At 40.5% G+C, this 18,882-nt stretch overlaps 1 protein-coding gene across 2 annotated transcripts in view; it reads left to right on the top strand.

Moving 5' to 3' along the window:
* The window catches only part of LOC134532068 (uncharacterized), a 422,005-nt gene that overhangs the window by 392,068 nt on the left and 11,055 nt on the right, over window positions 1–18,882 (top strand). For both annotated transcript variants that reach the window (XM_063368249.1, XM_063368250.1), the window contains exons 6-12: window positions 9,292–9,429; window positions 11,513–11,578; window positions 12,841–13,032; window positions 13,874–14,096; window positions 14,551–14,697; window positions 15,501–15,603; window positions 17,076–17,325. In XM_063368249.1, the coding sequence (XP_063224319.1) occupies window positions 9,292–9,429; window positions 11,513–11,578; window positions 12,841–13,032; window positions 13,874–14,096; window positions 14,551–14,697; window positions 15,501–15,603; window positions 17,076–17,325 (1,119 nt within the window). The remainder of the gene's footprint in view (window positions 1–9,291; window positions 9,430–11,512; window positions 11,579–12,840; window positions 13,033–13,873; window positions 14,097–14,550; window positions 14,698–15,500; window positions 15,604–17,075; window positions 17,326–18,882) is intronic.

Genomic DNA, 18,882 nt, shown 5'->3' with positions numbered 1-18,882 from the left:
TGTAGGACGTCCACAACATTCCTCCCCTCGCTAAGTTCAGTTTAGATTGTTTTAGCATCATATCTCAAGAATTATAATTTTTAAAGTGGTTATTCGTATGCCTATTTATATTTTTATTGTGTAGTTTAAGTAACTATTTGATTTTTATAACATACTTTTCCCCACGACTACGTCTACGTGGACACAAGCTTTCGTCGATAGTATCGATGGTATCGATTAACCCTGGAAAGCGTCGATAACCGCTTGTCATTGTTTTCGTTTCATTTCTCCTCGCAAATTGGAAGTATCGAGGAAAGGATAAAAACAAAGGCGACAAAGGAGCTTCGGCGCGGGAAAATAGAGCCAGCGAATACGGCTCGGATCTGCCGGAGACGATCCTTCCGCCGAAAAGACCTCTTTGTCGTAACTGCCTTTGCTCGGGCAGGTCCACAGTTTCTGATGCGTGAAGAACACAAAAGCATCTACACAAGTATTGAAAGCAGTAGCCTATACCTTGAGTCTGCCCCAATTACACTAAATAGTACGACAGAAAGAAAAATATAAATTAAAACAAAAAAATAGGAGTTCTGGGAAATACAAGCCATTTTATACAAAAAAAGTATTTTAATTAATTCTTTAAGAATGATATAATAGTGCAGAAAAAAATTTCAGTATTTAAAAAACCAGTGAAAAAATAACTTAAATTTACTATCACGATGTGATTTAATATATCTTTATGACGAAAGATTAAAATCATCCTTGAGTAAAAGAAGACCATTTCATCAATGGCAATATGCAAACAACCTCTGTTATTAAACTTTACGAAATAGTGGCCGGCAAGGCTTCCGAAACACCAATCAATGAAGAGACGGGCAACAATATAATAACAAGCTACAAATCAGTTCCAAAAACAGTGTACATCTTGGAAGGGCTGTACAATGAAGGTAAACAACGACTTGACAGCTGGGAAAATTGTGGACTGCGTAGGTACTTCCAGCATAAACATTTATGAGTACTTACATATTAAAAGACGAAGAAGAATTTTAATGACAATGGTGAAATACCTTTAAGATGTTTATTTTTATTTTGAAAAAAAGATGTCTTGAAGAATTTTACGTTCGTTTGATTTCTGCAACTATTTCAACACCAAATTTCGTCAAGCGCTGACATGTATAAATAATCTGCTCCTACCTTGTGTTAGTGCAGTAGTTGAAGTCATGTAGTCACCACCACAGAGGGGGTGGAACCCATGTTTTCGTATCCACCCCTATCTCCCCTCTACAATTCCCCTCAGACAATGAACTTCCCCTTTACAAACACCCCCTTCTTCCACCACGCACTTTGTACGGTGTGTTATTGGGCAATGGGGGAGTTTCGCTGGAATCGTGTTCTTTTCAGAATCCGCAGTCTGCGACTCCGGGTTGAGTCCTCGGTAATGAAGCATTATGCGAGAGAAGTTCTTTATTGTCACCACCCTCCCTTCTGCCCTGAATGTGATTCTGTGCGGACTTTCTTCCCTCCCTTGAGTACAAATGAGCGCGCATCCCTTGAGACGGGATCGTAAAGGCGTCTCTTGTGGAGGCGGGCCTAGCAGTCAGCCTTTTCAGGGATGAGGTGGGATGATAAGTGCGACTCTCGCTGGTGCTCCTAGCGCGATGTCGTCTCTAAACCCAAGGCTGTGGACTGGCGCGCAGTCTTATCGTCGTACGTATGGTAACTATGAGATTTGAGCGGTGAGCGTAACAGCGTATGACGGAGAAATAATGATGAAACGTATAATGCAAGTATTTTGAGTGATTTCAAGAATCTTTACCGGGTGTATCATGCCTAAAAAAATTCTGAAAACACGCTTAAATCTTTCCACTAGTTTAAAAACAAGAAACAGAAACAGGACTACTTATAAGACCTCAACATTCTAAAATTATTTTCATAAACAGACGCCATTGGGATTCTTAAGCATTTTTCCAATGATGTGGTGTCTTATGAAGCTCTGCAAACCGTATGTGTGCCCTGGTAGGCACATGTTGGTACACGATTAAACCTCTTTCAAGAAAATGTACTTGCTTTATGTCATTCCTATCGAAGATAAACAATGTGCTAACATTATAGGTGTACTTGTAGGGTAGTCAGATCTAGCTATATTTTCTTCGTGATGAATACGTAACACAATTTTATACTTTGTAGATCCTGTCGGGATGGAACTTGTTACTGCTGTGGTAAATACACTACTGGACTTACCTTCCAGAGGACTCGGTTTGGAATCCCGGTGCGACCATCATTAATTCTGTTTTTCTGTTGTTTCTTGAGACCACTACAGGCGAATGATGCAGTGAATTCTTTTTTTAGGCTAGGGCATAGTCCTTTCCTTGTTGTGTTTGCCATTTCTAATGACCTCGCTGTATCAGAAACATTAAGCCCCAATAAAAACTAATTAAAAATCATTTGGAGAAAAAAAAATAATAATTTTTGGAGCATACAATATATCTAGATGGTTTAGGCTAAATGTCGAAAATTGTAAAAATGAAATATATTTTCGTTATATTTTACATTAATTCTATATAAATACGTGAATTGAAAGTTAATCTATGTCTCACATTTAAAAATTTTAGTTTGAAAATACACTGTCAACAAAACTTACAAAATATATTACAGTGTGTAATACAGTTTTACAGTGTGTCAAAATAAAGTCTCTCCTAAAAAAAACACACTATTTTCTAATAATATTTTGCCTAAACAGTCTAGATGTATTCGCAGGTGAATTGTTTGCAAGGACACAATGCCTCCTACTAGCAATAGTTTCATCCCACGGGCCCAACAAGACGTGTAGTTGTTTGAAGTCTGGCGCTGCAACCGAAGCCCAGCACTATAAATCACTGTGTCGCAGGCGGTAATTGACTAGAGAGCTCGTGACAAGCGATAAATCAAAATAATTTCGTCGTCGTTGCAAAGGGGTGGATTGGAGGGGTCTGAATCACATCCCTTCACCCCCTATCCCTCTCAAGTGGATTTTCCCCTTCGCCGAGAGGAGTGGGTGATTGGCTCGGCTGGCGCTCATTAGCCTTGTGGGCGGGCCTTGGGGTGGAAGGGGGGGGGGGGGGAGGTTAGCCCTTAGACTGAGGGTGATCATGCTACCAAGTTTCACTTAAAATGGAACGTATCATTGGAGGTCAGCTGGTGGTCCTAACTAAACATACTTTCGTGAATAATCTATACCTATCGCCAAAAATGCCCTAACAAATTATGGCACCAAATTTCAAGTTACATCGCATTTATGTTTTCCATTTATGTAAAAAGACATGTATGCAGGGTTCACCGATGTCACTGCCCTGAGTCATATGAACGGATGGATTAATATATGAATGAATGAATAAGGATTTTAGACGCGTCGTCAACGGTGGAATTAGGAGCGTCGAGTGGTGATTAGACGATAATGGAGCACTGAATTAATGTTTTTATCGGGGAAACAGCAGTACTCCGAGAAAAACCACCAACTTTCGGCTACGACCGCAAAGTTTGCAGCTTGCCTAAAATCCAACACTCATTGCCATGGTTGAAGGTAAGTGATCTCACCTCTCAACTGCATTTGTAATAAGTTCATTTGTTGTCATTCTTAACATTGTATTTTTTTTTTGTAATTTCAACATAAATACCCATGTAAAATTAAAGGTATTCATAAATTCCAACTTTAGAAGAAAACAACTGTATCTCTGCAAAATATGTTATCAGTAGTACTGGGTTCGGATTATTACCAGGTAATTTATGTTTTGTGTTGTCCCAGTACTTCTAATAGTTAATTTTTAGTGTTCCATTTTTAATTACGCACGTTAATAAGCATAATAACAAATACATTCTAATTATTGAATAATCTGTAATCATTTTAATTGTTTAAAAAATTATGATAAAATAAAACATAAATAAATATATAATTCTGTACCAATTTTCGTAAAAAAAATTGGTCAGAACTACCTCGAAATGCGTATTTAATATATACAACAATAACCACAACATTACAATATCTTTCCTGTAGTACTAGAAACTATTTCTTGGCAATTGGTTTCCAATGGAACCTTTTGCGAAACTACATAAAAATTTTTTCTTGTATTGTTTCTGGTGTCGACGAAGCCACCTGAAAAGAAATTGCATTTTTGACCTCTTTATATGTACTGTTATTTCACTTACCAATATGACGATAGTTACGTTGGTTCAAAGCTGTATATAACGTTCTTCCCTGTTTGAAATAACGATTTTTTATTTATGATAGACGAAATTGAATTTTGGAAAATAATGTTAGCATTTTTTAAATTTCTGTGCTAGTGAATATCCATTTTCCAGCTGTAAAATATATGGGCGTTAACTGCAACAGATACAGATGTAAGCCAACTGACTTCATATTGCTGCGTGGGTTACGCTGTTTCCACCCTTTTCTACTCATGGCTTCACTCCCCTGGCTGGAGACTGACATGCTCCATCTGTGTACTTGCCGTGTCCCGATTTGCGAGTCACCGAGCGCGGTCCAGTGTGACCAACAGTAAAAAAAAATATATCTTCCAACCTGAAACGTGGTCACAACCAACTGAGATTAATCAGGATGCAACTATAATTCACGTTTTCCCTAACTTCAATGATAATTCACCAAGATTTTCCAATTAGTTATTGATAAATCGTTAACTCGCTTAGAAACTGATGAAGAGATGACTTTAGTATTTAAGTAAATTTTAGATATTGTTATAACTTTGTACTTTTACTTTACTTTAAATACTATTTTTTTATTGAATTATATCTTTATTTATTCATGTAACAATGTTATAATTTATACGTTTATTGTTTATATATTATATTGAATTTTAATAAATTGCTCTTTTTAACTTTCATGTTTACAACACTGATGTAAGGTTTCTTAGGTTATATTTTATATATTTATCGCTCAGTTATTATACATTTATAAATGTTTACATTTGTCAAAAATATTGTATGTAATTTGAAGTGACTAGATGCACTCACATACAAGCTTGCTTTCGTTAGTGCTAAATTTACTGGTTAATTAAGTGAATATTGTTAACATAGTGTTAAAAAAGGGGGAAATAAATTATTATTATTATTAAATCACATTAAAATCAGTAAGTATAGAAATCACCCAATTTAGCTTCACTCGTTTAATAGTGAACTGAAAAACATAGTAAGTTATCCACCCCTTTTTTTTATCCCTTTACATTACATACAATTCTTAATGTAAAATTATTTGACTGCTACCATAAAAATGTCATATATCTCTATTTTCTCTAATGGTTCTTGTAATGTAAAAGTTTGGTTGGATTTTTTTTGGGAAATACGCCATTTCTGGTTACACTATGTATATGTCTGTGTTGTAGTCATTGTGGTGTCCAGAATATCTGTTTTGTCGTATCGCTGTGTTCACCTGGGCTTTTCTATGCTGTCGTTGTTTTGTCCACATTATCTGTTGAGTATCATTGTTGGGTTCGTCTGCTTGTCGCAGTGGTGTCCAAGGTCGTTTTTTCCCCCTTTATTTTAATGTTCTTGTTGCAACTTTCTCTTCATTGTTAGTCCACTGTGTCCGTATGTAATATTTTTTTCAGACTAATTCCTTCGAAGTAATTATCTGTGGTGTCTATTTTTTTTTTGTTTTTACGTATTAACATTGGCTGATTTTGACCCTTTTTTGTGTGTTTGCAAATTCATCCTTTTTTTGTCGGTTGTTGAGGTTTCTTAAGACATACAGAGTAACCAGCAATGTCGTATGTTCAAAATCACATTTTTTTTCTATCGCTCTCTATGTCCTCAACTTTCCTTCAGAGAAAAAGTAAAAATTATGTTTCAAACTGAAAAAAAAAAAAATTATCAACTATGTTCCTAGCAGGAACAATATGATTACCTATTTTCCAAACCAAATCGTTATTCGGATCGACCATATTCAGTTGAGAAAAGAGGAAGTTGGCAGCACTGGCGTGGACTAGCCCGCAGCCAGCAGGCGGACGAGAGAAGAGTCGAACGGAATGGAGAGGGTGTGTGAAGGGAAGCGAGAAGGATATTGCGAAGAGAAGACGGATGAGACTGGAGCCGAGACGGGACACAAAAAAAAAAGCGAACTAATGGGGATAACAAATTGCTTTAAAATAGCAGGGGAGGCAGGGTCGGACCTCGGAGTTGGGGGCAGATAGGTATATACATATATGTAAGATAGTGTAAGGAAAAGAAGAGGAGGGAAATCTTCCCCCTCCTTCCTGTTAAGCGAGCGGCAGTGTTGAGCGAACCGTCAATTTGGAACGTTTGTTTTCATTCCCCCCCCCCCCTTCCCCCGCCCCTAACCCTCCTCCCTTCAAACTGGGCTTCGCCCTTCGAGTCGTCTGTATCTCCCCAAGAGCCACTCGTGTTTGCTTTGATGGAAATGTCACGTGATTGAAACGGACTTTAATGCTTGCTTACTCACTCCCTTACCCCCCTGGGCTTCCTTCCGAAACGCCCGGTGGTCTTGTTTGCTTCCTTTCCCCCCCCCCCCCCCTCTTCCTAGACCACAACCTCACGACACTCCCACCCCCCACCCCTCCCGCGGACCCTGATGATGGAGGGGGAAGGTCGGGGAAAGAGGAACTTCGACCAGTTTGGCCAGCGAGAATGGCCCCTACCTGCTAGGAGACCCTCCTGCGCGGGCTCGTTACCGCAGACTCACGGGAACAAAAGACTGCGGCGAGAGCTACAATTGTGTGCGCTCTCGGCCGAAAGAGTCAAGCAACCGATGTATTAATCGCCAAAACAAATTCTGAACGTTAAATAAACTGCGATAAGTATACTCACGCCAATTTGTTTTCCTCCTTGTAGTTGGTCACTGTATGCAAGAGAAACATTTGCCTTACTCAGACAGGCCATTCAGGATGCTTTCGTTGCCGCACCGAATGGCTGTGACTCGTGTATCGACGGTAAACTGTGTTTGAAAGAAACTAAATCCATAACGGAACACATACTCTGCTACAGTGTTTTAGCTCTCAGGTAGCCTTATAATATTTTCGCGAAAAATTCATGTCACAACCCATGAACGGCGACTACAGGAATGTTAACTTGAACCACCACCTTTTATTTTCGGGCTAACGCCATTGCTGGTTACACTATATGTTATAATAAACCTCAATGATAAAAAAGATGATAACGTAAACACACAGAAAACAAGACAAAATCAGCCGATGTGGAAATGTAAAAATATAGACGACGTAGAAAATTCCGTGTAAAGAATTAGTCAGAAAAATATAAAAGCCAGATGGACACGGTAGGTTGACAACGACAAGACAGTTTCCACAATTGCCATAATTGAAGACAAATAAACGACCCTCGACAACACGGCCACAAGCTGACGAACACAACGATGATAATAAATATATCATGTGGACAAGACAGTGATAAAACAGAGACGCACAGGAAAACCCAGCGATGTAACAAAACAAATATTCTGGATTAAATCAATCTTCTACATTGCAGAAACCATTAAAATAACGTGCTATTTAAGAGTTGCAGGCTTCTTCTGTATGATGAAATATAAATGTGATAACTTGCTTGGTGGTCTAGGCATATACGGATGAGATAAGCGGAATACTTTACAATATTAAGACGTTTTTCCTAAAGAGATAGTTTCAGCGAGATTATTTCGTTTAACATGCATCGTAAGTGAGGGCATTTTTTAATTCCAGAAGGCTCGGGGCCGCTACCTCCCTACCTCCCCCCCTTCCCCCCTACTTTCCCAGATTTTACGACACTGCTTATAGAAATAAAGTAAATTGCTTCATTATTAAAAAGCCTTCTCTACTTTTGCAAAGATAGCGCCATATTGCTTTTACTGCCAAATTTCTAACACCCCTTTAGTTTTCAAACGAACGTAATTTTGCAGTGTTACACATAAGCACGACCGTTTGACCTAGTAGTCAACACTCCCGCATGATGGGCTCGTTTCTCGAATTTGGCCGGGGGTTTTTGAACTGCGGATAATTTCCTTCGTGGGTTAGGAGCTGGGTGTGTCTGTGTACCCTTCGTTTCCAAACTGTGCAAGACAACGACAAGTCATCGCAACGTTACCTGGGGATTATTACACTCGAACTGAGCAACCTTTAAGCATTTTCAATTAGTAATTTAGGTAAACAATGTTTCTCTTGGTTGGCAAAAAATAATTTGTTGTGCCAAAAATAAATTGTTTTTAAAAGGGTGTTTAAAGGCCACCCAAGGAAAATCACTAGGGCCTATACAGAAAAAAAAAATATGTTGAGAATTTCTACAAAAGATTATTTTGGAATCTATTTCCAAAGAAATAGTTTGTTATACCACAATAAAGATATTGTAACTTTGTTCAAAATGTAGCTATGGTAATTTTCGCAAATATGAAAGACTTTTTTCGAGATATTTCTTACATAAATTGTCGCATATTTTTATATTTAAATTATTGTTTCGTCCAGGGATAATTTTTTCAAGCCATGGAAAAGATAAACGAATATTCAACCATTTGACTTATTTTTGTGCGCAGTTAATACTGGAAAGCTATTCAGGCAACGGTTTTCAAATAACTTTAACTATTGGAGGTACCTACTGGGACAATACGAAGCATAAATGCCTGGGTGTAGTGATACAAGGGTTTTCACGCAAATGTGCAAAAGTACACATATCTATTGTTAGAGACCGGAAAAATTCGCGGATTCCTTCCGAGACAGGCTGAAATCCAAACTCGTGTAGCTTTAATGCTGCGTCAGTGATTGGACCGCAATTTACCTGAAGGACTCTGAGCCAATGGCAAACACTCAACAAAAGAAGTATCGAATCATAAGAATCGCAGTAAAGAGGTGTCCCAAGTCGGTAGCCAATGACCAGGTGATAGTTGCCCGAGTACATAGAGAATCGATCAGTCTATCCTAGTGGTCATTGAAACCGCGAATTTTTCCAGTCCCTAGTGATTGCTATTTGTTTTCTGGAGCGTCCAGGAGTCGTGTGCGCATGAGTATTGACAGGAAAAATTGACCTACAGGATGAAGTCCATAGTTCTACGTACACTCGGTCAAATGTCACCCACTCATTGGCTGCTGTCTTGTGAGATGTCCCAGCGTAGAAGTCTGTGATTCGATAAAGCTTCGGTCGGGTGTTTCTTATTGGCCCAGCATCATCCAGGTGAGTTTTGAGCCAATAGCAGAGGCAGCACTGAGGTATAACTATTTGTATTTTAGCCTATCGCGAAATGAATTCGCGAATTTTTCTGGTCTCTACGCACGAGGAGTGAGTGTGTGATGCACAGCAGGAGATGAGGGACTTGCATTGCTGTTGGCGCAGAGCGAGCAGAAGCGGTTCCTGCAGCAGCACAAGCAGCGCTCGGAGACGTACAGCAAGGCCGCCGCCAACATGAAGAAGCAGCGCAAGAAGAACAAGGGCGCCACCAAGACGGGCCTGGCCATGGACAAGGAGCTCAAGGTCAGACCGGTACCTCGCCTCCTTTCCCCCCCGGCTTCCCCTACTCATGTCTACGTACATCCCACCACCTTTCCCCCCTGCTTCCCCTACTCATGTCAACCTTCATCCCAACACTTTCCCTCCTGCTTCCCCTACTCATGTCAACCTTCTCCTTTCCCCCCTGCTTCCCCTACTCATGTCTGCCTACATCCCACCACCTTTCCCCCCTGCTTCCCCTACTCATGTCAACCTTCATCCCAACACTTTCCCTCCTGCTTCCCCTACTCATGTCAACCTTCTCCTTTCCCCTCTGCTTCCCCTACACATGTCTGCCTACATCCCACCACCTTTCCCCCCTGCTTCCCCTACTCATGTCTGCCTACATCCCACCACCTTTCCCCCCTGCTTCCCCTACTCATGTCAACCTTCATCCCAACACTTTCCCTCCTGCTTCCCCTACTCATGTCAACCTTCTCCTTTCCCCTCTGCTTCCCCTACTCATGTCTGCCTACATCCCACCACCTTTCCCCCCTGCTTCCCCTACTCATGTCTGCCTACATCCCACCACCTTTCCCCCCTGCTTCCCCTACTCATGTCAACCTTCATCCCAACACTTTCCCTCCTGCTTCCCCTACTCATGTCAACCTTCTCCTTTCCCCTCTGCTTCCCCTACTCATGTCTGCCTACATCCCACCACCTTTCCCCTCTGCTTCCCCTACTCATGTCTGCCTACATCCCACCACCTTTCCCCCCTGCTTCCCCTACTCATGTCTGCCTACATCCCACCACCTTTCCCCCCTGCTTCCCCTACTCATGTCAACCTTCATCCCAACACTTTCCCTCCTGCTTCCCCTACTCATGTCAACCTTCTCCTTTCCCCCCTGCTTCCCCTACTCATGTCTGCCTACATCCCACCACCTTTCCCCCCTGCTTCCCCTACTCATGTCAACCTTCATCCCAACACTTTCCCTCCTGCTTCCCCTACTCATGTCAACCTTCTCCTTTCCCCTCTGCTTCCCCTACTCATGTCTACCTATATTCCACCACCTTTCCCCCACTGGTTCCCCTACTCATGTCAACCTACATCCCACCACCTTTCCCCTCTGCTTCCCCTACTCATATCAACCTTCTCCTTTCGCCTCTTATTCCCCTACTCATGTCTACCTACATCCCACCACCTTTCCCCCACTGCTTCCTCTACTCATGTCTACCTACATCCCACCACCTTTCCCCCTGCTTCCCCTACTTATGTCTACCTAAGTCCTACCTCCTTTCACCCCTGCTTCCCCTATTTATGTCTACCTAAGTCCTACCTACTTTCCCCCCTGCTTCCCTTACTTATGTCTACCCAAGTCCTACCTTCTCTCTCTCTCTTTCAATCTCTCTCTTCCAAACACTTACTCCCCCACTACCACTATATAATTTCTCCTCTCACGTCATGATTCGAAAATTGAAATGAACTTTTGTCTAGAAGGTGAAAATTTCTGGAAGTTAAAAAAAAATTACACTTTATATCTTTTGCATGATTAACTGTGAAAATCCCATTTCTATAATTTTGGGTACCCACCCATAAGGAGGATTTAACGTATTTCATATTTTAAACATTTTTTTTTTTTAGAATAACACTTAAAAACTCTTTCTTAATACCACCAAACACTAAATTAAAATTTCCTGTGCTTGGAGTAATAAAAATAAAGTTCGAAATAATTTGACACCCTGATTAAATATTTAAAAAAAATGTTTTAAGAATTGTATTATAATTTTTGACACCTATTTGTCTGGCTTAAAAAAAATTAAAGTTTACTTAAAAAATTTTACCACATTGTTTTTTTTTTTAATTAGCTCTGAAGAGTAATTTTTGTATTTAAAGTCTATTATTATTTTATAATTAAATTAATTATCTGGATTGAGTGGTTTTCTTTTATTGGGCCTATATAAATTATTTCAACATGAAGGCTGTCATAACATTTTTTTATTTTTGGTGATTACATTAAGTGTGACTAGAGACTTAAAAGATAATGAATACATGATACATTTTAATTCTATCATTTATCAGTTTTCGTTTCCTATAGGCTCTAATAACATCTCCTTTTTACTGTTTTAGAATATGCAAGTGCTGGAAGAGGAGAAATCCAAGTTGGATGCGTTCTGCGAGCAAAGTTTGAAAACTGTGAGTCCACGAATTATTTCTGTATTGTAATAGAGCAAATATTTGAGTATTTAGAATCCTTTCCTAATAAAATAAGTGCTTGACTGGAAATTAAATAAGTACTTTGTGACTTCTGTGTTCAGGCCAAGTATGAAGAATTTATGGTGTGCCCGACTATCTTAATGTCTTGTTTCAGCCATCTTCAAGGGTGATTCAGAACCATTGTCAATCGCCCTCGAAGATAGCGGCAACAAAGCATGCCGAAACATCGGGCGCACAATAAATCACACAAACGCGGCCTCAACACATAAGCCAAATTTAATTGGTGACACTGGGCCACGAAAGCCTACGATCTATATTTATGGCCAGTTATTGTAAAGAAATAAGAAAATATTAGAAATCATACATGAAGGCTATGATGACTTGAATCAAAAAAGTATTGAAACCAATGAGTTGCCTATCATCAGTAGTGTTTGGCAGCTGATTCATGCTGATTGACGTCTACATTTCATGTCTAAAACCATATAATCAGGAGCCTAGTACCTACAGCAATTTGTAAAGCAAGACAAAACCCTTATATTTTTCTGGAAATATTTAAAAACCAGTTATTTCGTTAAATCATATTGAAATATATCCATGTTCAAAAGCAATAACAAACCCATTTAAGATATAATTTCTAAACACAGAACTATTAAAAAGACATTACGTCTGAGAAATACTACAAGAATCTAACTCGGTGTACACCAAGGTGTTTACACCATTTTACGAGTTTTTGGACGTCCCGAACGTTCATCGTCTCCCATGCTCTTACGGCCACGTTTAAATTCGGCTGCCCAAAATTTCACTGTGGTAAATGATGGTGCAGAGTCCCCATACACAGAATCCAACCCATCTTTGATTTGCGTAGGCGTATTGCCTTTCAAAAACAAATATTTAATGACAGCTCGATACTAGATTTTGTCCATTTTCATAAAAACACTCACATCAACTCACTCAAACGACTGTTACATAACAACTGCGCGTCCAAAATGGCTGCAACTTTGGTGAGTAACTGTCAACAGATGAACAACTAAATTCACTAGCTTTTATTTACGAGTGCTGCTATCTTCATGTTGAGGTCGGAAACTTTTCAGACCACCCTCGTAAACTCCAGTTCACAGCAGGCGATTGCTTAAAATTGTTGATTCAAAAAGGTGTCCTGAGTGAACGGAAGGGTGCAGTACCGACAGGAACGAGGCGTGAAGGCTCCAAGGCAGAGAGTGAAGGCGTGTCTTGTGTTGCAGGCGATGACGCAGGAGCGGCGGCGCTACGGCTTCGTGCTGGAGCGGCAGTGCTCGCTCGCCAAACACTACCTGGCCTACCACAACCAGGGCAGCGCGCTGCTACAGCGTCGTCTGGACGAGTGGAACGACGTGGCGCAGACCAGAGAGTACCTGCCCGAGAACGTGGAGGCCATCTTCAACAGCCGTCTCAGGGTACGTAGACCACATAGTACCTGCCTGATGATGTGGAGGCCATCTTCAACATCCATCTTAGGGTACATAGATCATGGAGTACCTTCCAAAGAATGTTGAGTCCATCTTCAACAGTCGCATCGTGGTACATAGACCAAGGAGTATCTGCCTAAGATAGCCACCTCGATGTACGTAGACCAGGTAGTAACTGCCTCAGAATGTTGAGGCCAGCGTCAACAGCCGCATCAGGGCACGTATACCAGAAAGTACCTGCCCGAGAATATGGAGGCAATCTTCAACAGCTGCAACTAGGTGCATAGACAAAAGAGAACCTGTCCCAAAATTTTGTGTACATCTTCAACAGCCAAATCAGAGTGTTTATTCAAAGCAAAGACCCGCCTGAGAATGCAAAAATCCTTTTTAACAGCCACATTATGGTACGTAGACTAAGAAGTACCTGCCTGAGGCTTTCTTCAACAGCTGCCTCAAGGTAGGTAGACAAGAGAGGAACAAGAGAGAACCACAAAGAACTAAAATTAGTACTTTGTTTATGTAGTATCTTTGATCGAATGTGGAGGTCTATTTTAAGTGTTGTCTCAAGTAACTTAACAAAATTATTGCCCTAGAGTTCAGAGTCCATCTTAAACAGTTGCAACATGGTACAGAGATAGAATGATGAAATTAATTTTAGTGTGTGAATTTTGTTGAAACAACCCCAAAATTGGAGATTGTGCTGAAATTTGAAACTGCAGTAATTAAAAAATTACTAAATATTATTATTAGTTAAAAATGAAAAGTATAATTTATATCAGTGAAAGTAACTGCACTAATGTAACATTGACACTCCGCCTCACGCCAACAGCAAGTGAGCTTCTGGCCGGACGAGGACGTGTACTCCTCGCCGAGGAGCCCCAACGTGGAGGACGACCGGCTGTCCATCGCCTCGCAGCTGCGGAAGACCAAGTCGATGGACGCGTCCTGCCTGGACATGCGGTCCATCAACGACGCCACGAGCCCCTTGAAGCCCTTGTCGCGCGCCAAGTCCGAGTTCAACATCAGCGCCTCCACGCACTCCCTGGCACAAGGTAAACCGCTCTCCCATCCTCAGGAAAGCTTTGGGCAAAGGGATGATTGAAATGTAATGCCACCATTGCCATAACTGTTTTTTATTCGCTACCCGATTTCCACACTATTTGTGCCCTCTACATTGTCCCCATACCTCTCCAAGCACTTGCGTAAACGCAGTGTGCAGTTGGGGAAACCCATCTGCGAAGAATTCCGGTGGTTACTTGTTGACTCCAGGCTTGAATGGCAGATTTCACCTGGTCGTCAAGTGAAGGTGCATCGTGCAAGTCAGTCTTTTTGACAACTGTAACAAACTGGAGAACTCTTGAATAGAGCTGGGGTGCCAAAAAGCCCCCAAAAGTCAATGCAAAAACAACCACCTTGGGTTTTCTTGCCCTCGTCTCACGGTGTGAAGGACTCTGATGCACGGGAGATCGCCGCTGCTCTGACCCCAGGGCCTGTGTGTGCCGGCAGACCCTGACACGCCGACGCGGCCCAAGTCCATGGCCGTGCCCGAGCGGGGTGGCTGGGAGAGCCCGCTCGCGAGGGCGCTGTACGCCTACCTGTCCAGCGGCGACAACCAGCTCAGCTTCCTCGAGGGAGACATCATCGCCCTCCTGGGTCAGCATAACTCCTCGGCGCTCCGTTGTCTCAGCCAATCGTCAATGAAACACTTCTGTGATTGCGAGTAACTGGGCCTTAACTTTCGGTGCTACACAACCATTAACGTTAGCTACAAATTAGACTAATTTGAGTAATGCCTTGAAATCATACTATTATTGGAATTTTAATTATTTTTGTACTGACCACAATTTTTTTATGAACCTGCATAATAATTATTGTTGCGGTAAAAATTAAGTATATTTTAAAAGCTAGGCTAATTCCTTAGAAATGCTAAATTCATCTAATATTCATAATATTTTTAATTGTTACTTTTTTCGGAATCATAAAATGTTAATGTTATATAAACATATTAAATACATGTTAGAATATTAAGCTTTATATCGTGTAGCGATTTTTATTTTTTTCTTGTGCTTTCCAGCTGATCACCTATGAATTCTTTAGTTGTATTCTTCCAGTCAAAAATGTTTTAAAATATAAAAAATCTTGTCCTAGTACTCAGTTTTATTTTAATTTCGTGCAGTTATTGACAGACTCGATTCTAAAATATTCAGTTTAGTTGAAATTAATTTAGGTAGTTAATTTATTATCTTCTAATTAATTATCTCCTAATTTATTACATTTTAAGTAATGTATTATTTTCTAAAAGGTTCAGATTAGTTGAAATTTATTTTTATAGTTAATTTATTATCTTACAATTGATTACAGCTATAGATTTATAACATTGTCTATCTGAAAGAAGCATCCAAGGGACAATGATTTTTGACTCGTTATAAGTTAAAACTATTTTTGCTTTCCCACAGGTGAGAGGAACAAAGGTTGGCAATTTGGAGAAAACCTGAGGACCCAATGCAGTGGATGGTTCCCCCTCGCTTACACAGAAATCATCATGGACGATGGTATAAGGTGCGTGATTGAAATGAGAGTCTTCCAGGCACAGTAGTGGGCATTGTCTCAAAATCAAACAATGCATACTTTTGATATCATCACATTGAAATCATATTTTTATTATTTATTTTATTTCAAACAATTGTCAATGACCATTTGAAATTAAGTTTTAAGGTTAGCTCTATATGCATATTTAGAAAAGACAAGCAGCAATGAAACTGATAGTCTCTATCTGTGATACATTCCTCTGATGAATTCTCTGCCAGACAGTTTATACGGGGCGATGAAAATTGTAGTCCCTAAAATGTGTTTAAAACATATTGGTTCGACTATGTTTCCTTAGCTTAATGTAAAACAAACAGCACGTCACACTTCCCTGGCCTTTTAGAAGTAATCTTCTCAAATGTCAGAGAATTCAAACATTTTTGGGGATTGAACCAAAAGTATTTTATGAACTAATGTTTAGGTATCTTGCTGATAGTGTGATGTCGCTGCTTAGAATGCAACACTTGGTTTTGGCATAAAGTTTTGGGCAGTTAGTTTATTTCCAAGTGATTCGGTAACCTCCTGTTATCTCTAGGTTGATCGTCTTCAGAAAATTCCATCCATAAGATTTGTATCGCTGGCAGTTCGTCGTCAATAGTTTTAAGTATTTAGTTTCTATTACACTTAACATTTCGCGTTAAACATGCGAAAACATCCATAAATTAACACCACTCGCAATCAATTAACCATAGTGCTCATTCATTTACCTTTTGTTACACCCTTCACAGTATCATCATCATCTCCAATGTTATTCTACCAGTTGGCATGTCTTCTCGTGGTCAGACTTCCATCTGCCTCTATCTTCAGCAGATCACGTTGTTTCCTCGTACATTCCCTATGACTGTTAAGTTGATAGCAATAGGATGTTGCTGCTACGATGCGAGGATTCATTAACATTTGTTACACCCTTCATAGTATCATCATCATCTCCAATGTTATTATACCAGTTAGCATGTCTTCTCGTGGTCAGACTTCCATTTGCCTCTGTCTTCCGCAGATCGCATTATTTCCTCGTACATTCCCTATGACTGTTAAGTTGATAGCAATAGGATGTTGCTGCTACGATTCGAAGATTCATTTACCTTTGTTAAACCCTTCATAGTATCATCATCATCTCCAACGCTATTCTACCAGTTGGCATGTCTTCTAGTGGTCGGACTTCCATCTGCCCCTGTCTTTGGCAGATCACGTTGTTTCCTCGTATATTCCCTATGACTGTTAAGTTGTTAGCAACAGGATGTTGCTGCTAAGATGCGATGATTCATTTACCTTTGTCAAACCCTTTACAGTATCATCATCATCATCATCTGCAATGTTATTCTTCCATCTGCCTCTGTCTTCGGCAGATCACGTTGTTTCCTTGTACATTCCCCATGACTGTTAAGTTGATAGCAACAGGATGTTGCTGGTGTAATGCGAGGACCTGGTGGTGACGCTGCCCGCAGCTCGCCGACGCACCACCGGGTGCAGAGCATGGACTCGACGGGCTCCACCACGCCCGCCACGCCGACGGGCCACGCCGGGGTTACGTCTCCGACGGGCGGCGGCGGCAACTGGGCGTCTCCCGTCGACCGCGGCCACTCGGGTAAACCTGGAAACCTCCCTGCCGCCACCGCTTCGGCCGCCAGCGCCTCCTCCGCCGCAGTTACCATGTTCGGCGACACCCTGGTCCACAGAAGCACCTATGCAAAGCAGGTAGGCTGCTAGTACCCCGCTTTTAGGCACAGCTAGTTTCTATTGGGGAAATATCCATGGACTCAATGTGAGAGACTTCACAGTCATTTACGTGTATCGGAAATACAGCCCATGTTCTCTGGTTGCTAACTTGTGCCGTGTCTTAATTGTACTGCCAGTTGTTTGGTTGATGCCTACAGCTATCCCACCCTTGGGCCATCAACCATATGCCCATAGTTGTAAAGCATGTGCTTTCAGTGCTACTCGAGATCTCCCCTAGTTATCCATATGCCCACTGCTGAAAGCCGTTTTACTCGAATATGGCCAAGCATGTGCTCAGCCGGTAAGAAATGGAGTAACGATAACATATTCAAAGTTTAAGTTGATGGGATAGTCATTGGCTAGGCCAATACCTACCAAGTTGCGATGTGAGAAACATTCGACACCCTGTTCGCGTTAAGTAAAGATGATTAGAACCAAAAATGCTCCAAAGAATAATCATCTGCTACTGGCAGTGGTCGTGTCAGATGCTAATGAAAAGTCAGAAAGACTCATTGTCAATCTCTTGGCGAGAAATTTTGTTTACCTAAATGGCTTTTACAATTTTACCTGATTGATGCCTAGATGATTATTCATAGATGAAATAAAAATATTCAATATTTAATTTGACAGCATACAGTTATGTACGAACACACAGAAGTATCAAACTAAGAAGCAGGATTTTTAAATGTACTCGAATAGCAGTGAATCAAACATTCGCTGGTCTATGTCAGTAGTAATTAAGCAAATATTTTGTGCCAGTTTTTGTGACCTTTAACACAAACTATTCCCTTCTTCATATATGTGTGTTTACTGCTAGACTAATTGCTTGTAAACACTTTAGATCTAACATGTTCAGCTACATTGCTTATTTAAAATAAATAAAAACTGTATTTTAAGCTCTTTGGGACAACTTAACAATTCTTTGACAACAAACCATATTATTTCTTGTGGTTTTTATTTAAGACCCACTGCAGATTGAGAAAATTCTGAGAATAAGTTATGTTTGCATAGTGAAAAGTTTATTATTTTTGTAAAGATAGCTTCTCTCTTGCCTTTATCCTGCCACTGCTTGAACATATACCTCACAATTGCTTCAAATGCATCTTTTTTACAGCATGGCTAGTGAAACACTAGTGGCCACTTTATGCTCCTAGGCCACTTTACTAAACCTTCCCCTACATGTTAAGTTTCATCATTGGGTCTATCTGTTCGCTGTGTTGCCCTATGTTTCTTATTTTTCATTCTTAAATGTGACCATGACAAACAGTGCAAAACAGCGATTGTTTATATCCAAATAATTGTACTAAATCAAAATTCCTCATTGTATGAATCATTTGAAGAGCATAGGAAAACCTTTTCATGTATCCTTAAGGGTTACTGGTTAGCAGACGTGACATGTAATAATGATAGAACCACTAGAAATGTAGGTTCGCCATGGGATTACATGTGCTAGCAAAAGTCCAGTGTCTCCCAGAAAGGCTGGCAGTCATCAGATTTCAGTGAGACCTTTCAGTTTGGGGGTTTGCTCCCTCCTCG

This window comes from Bacillus rossius, chromosome 5, assembly GCF_032445375.1.
Source record: "Bacillus rossius redtenbacheri isolate Brsri chromosome 5, Brsri_v3, whole genome shotgun sequence".
NCBI classification, from domain to species: domain Eukaryota; kingdom Metazoa; phylum Arthropoda; class Insecta; order Phasmatodea; family Bacillidae; genus Bacillus; species Bacillus rossius.
The sequence above is the reverse complement of the archived record's forward strand: the minus strand, read 5'-3'. Positions and strand labels throughout refer to the sequence as shown.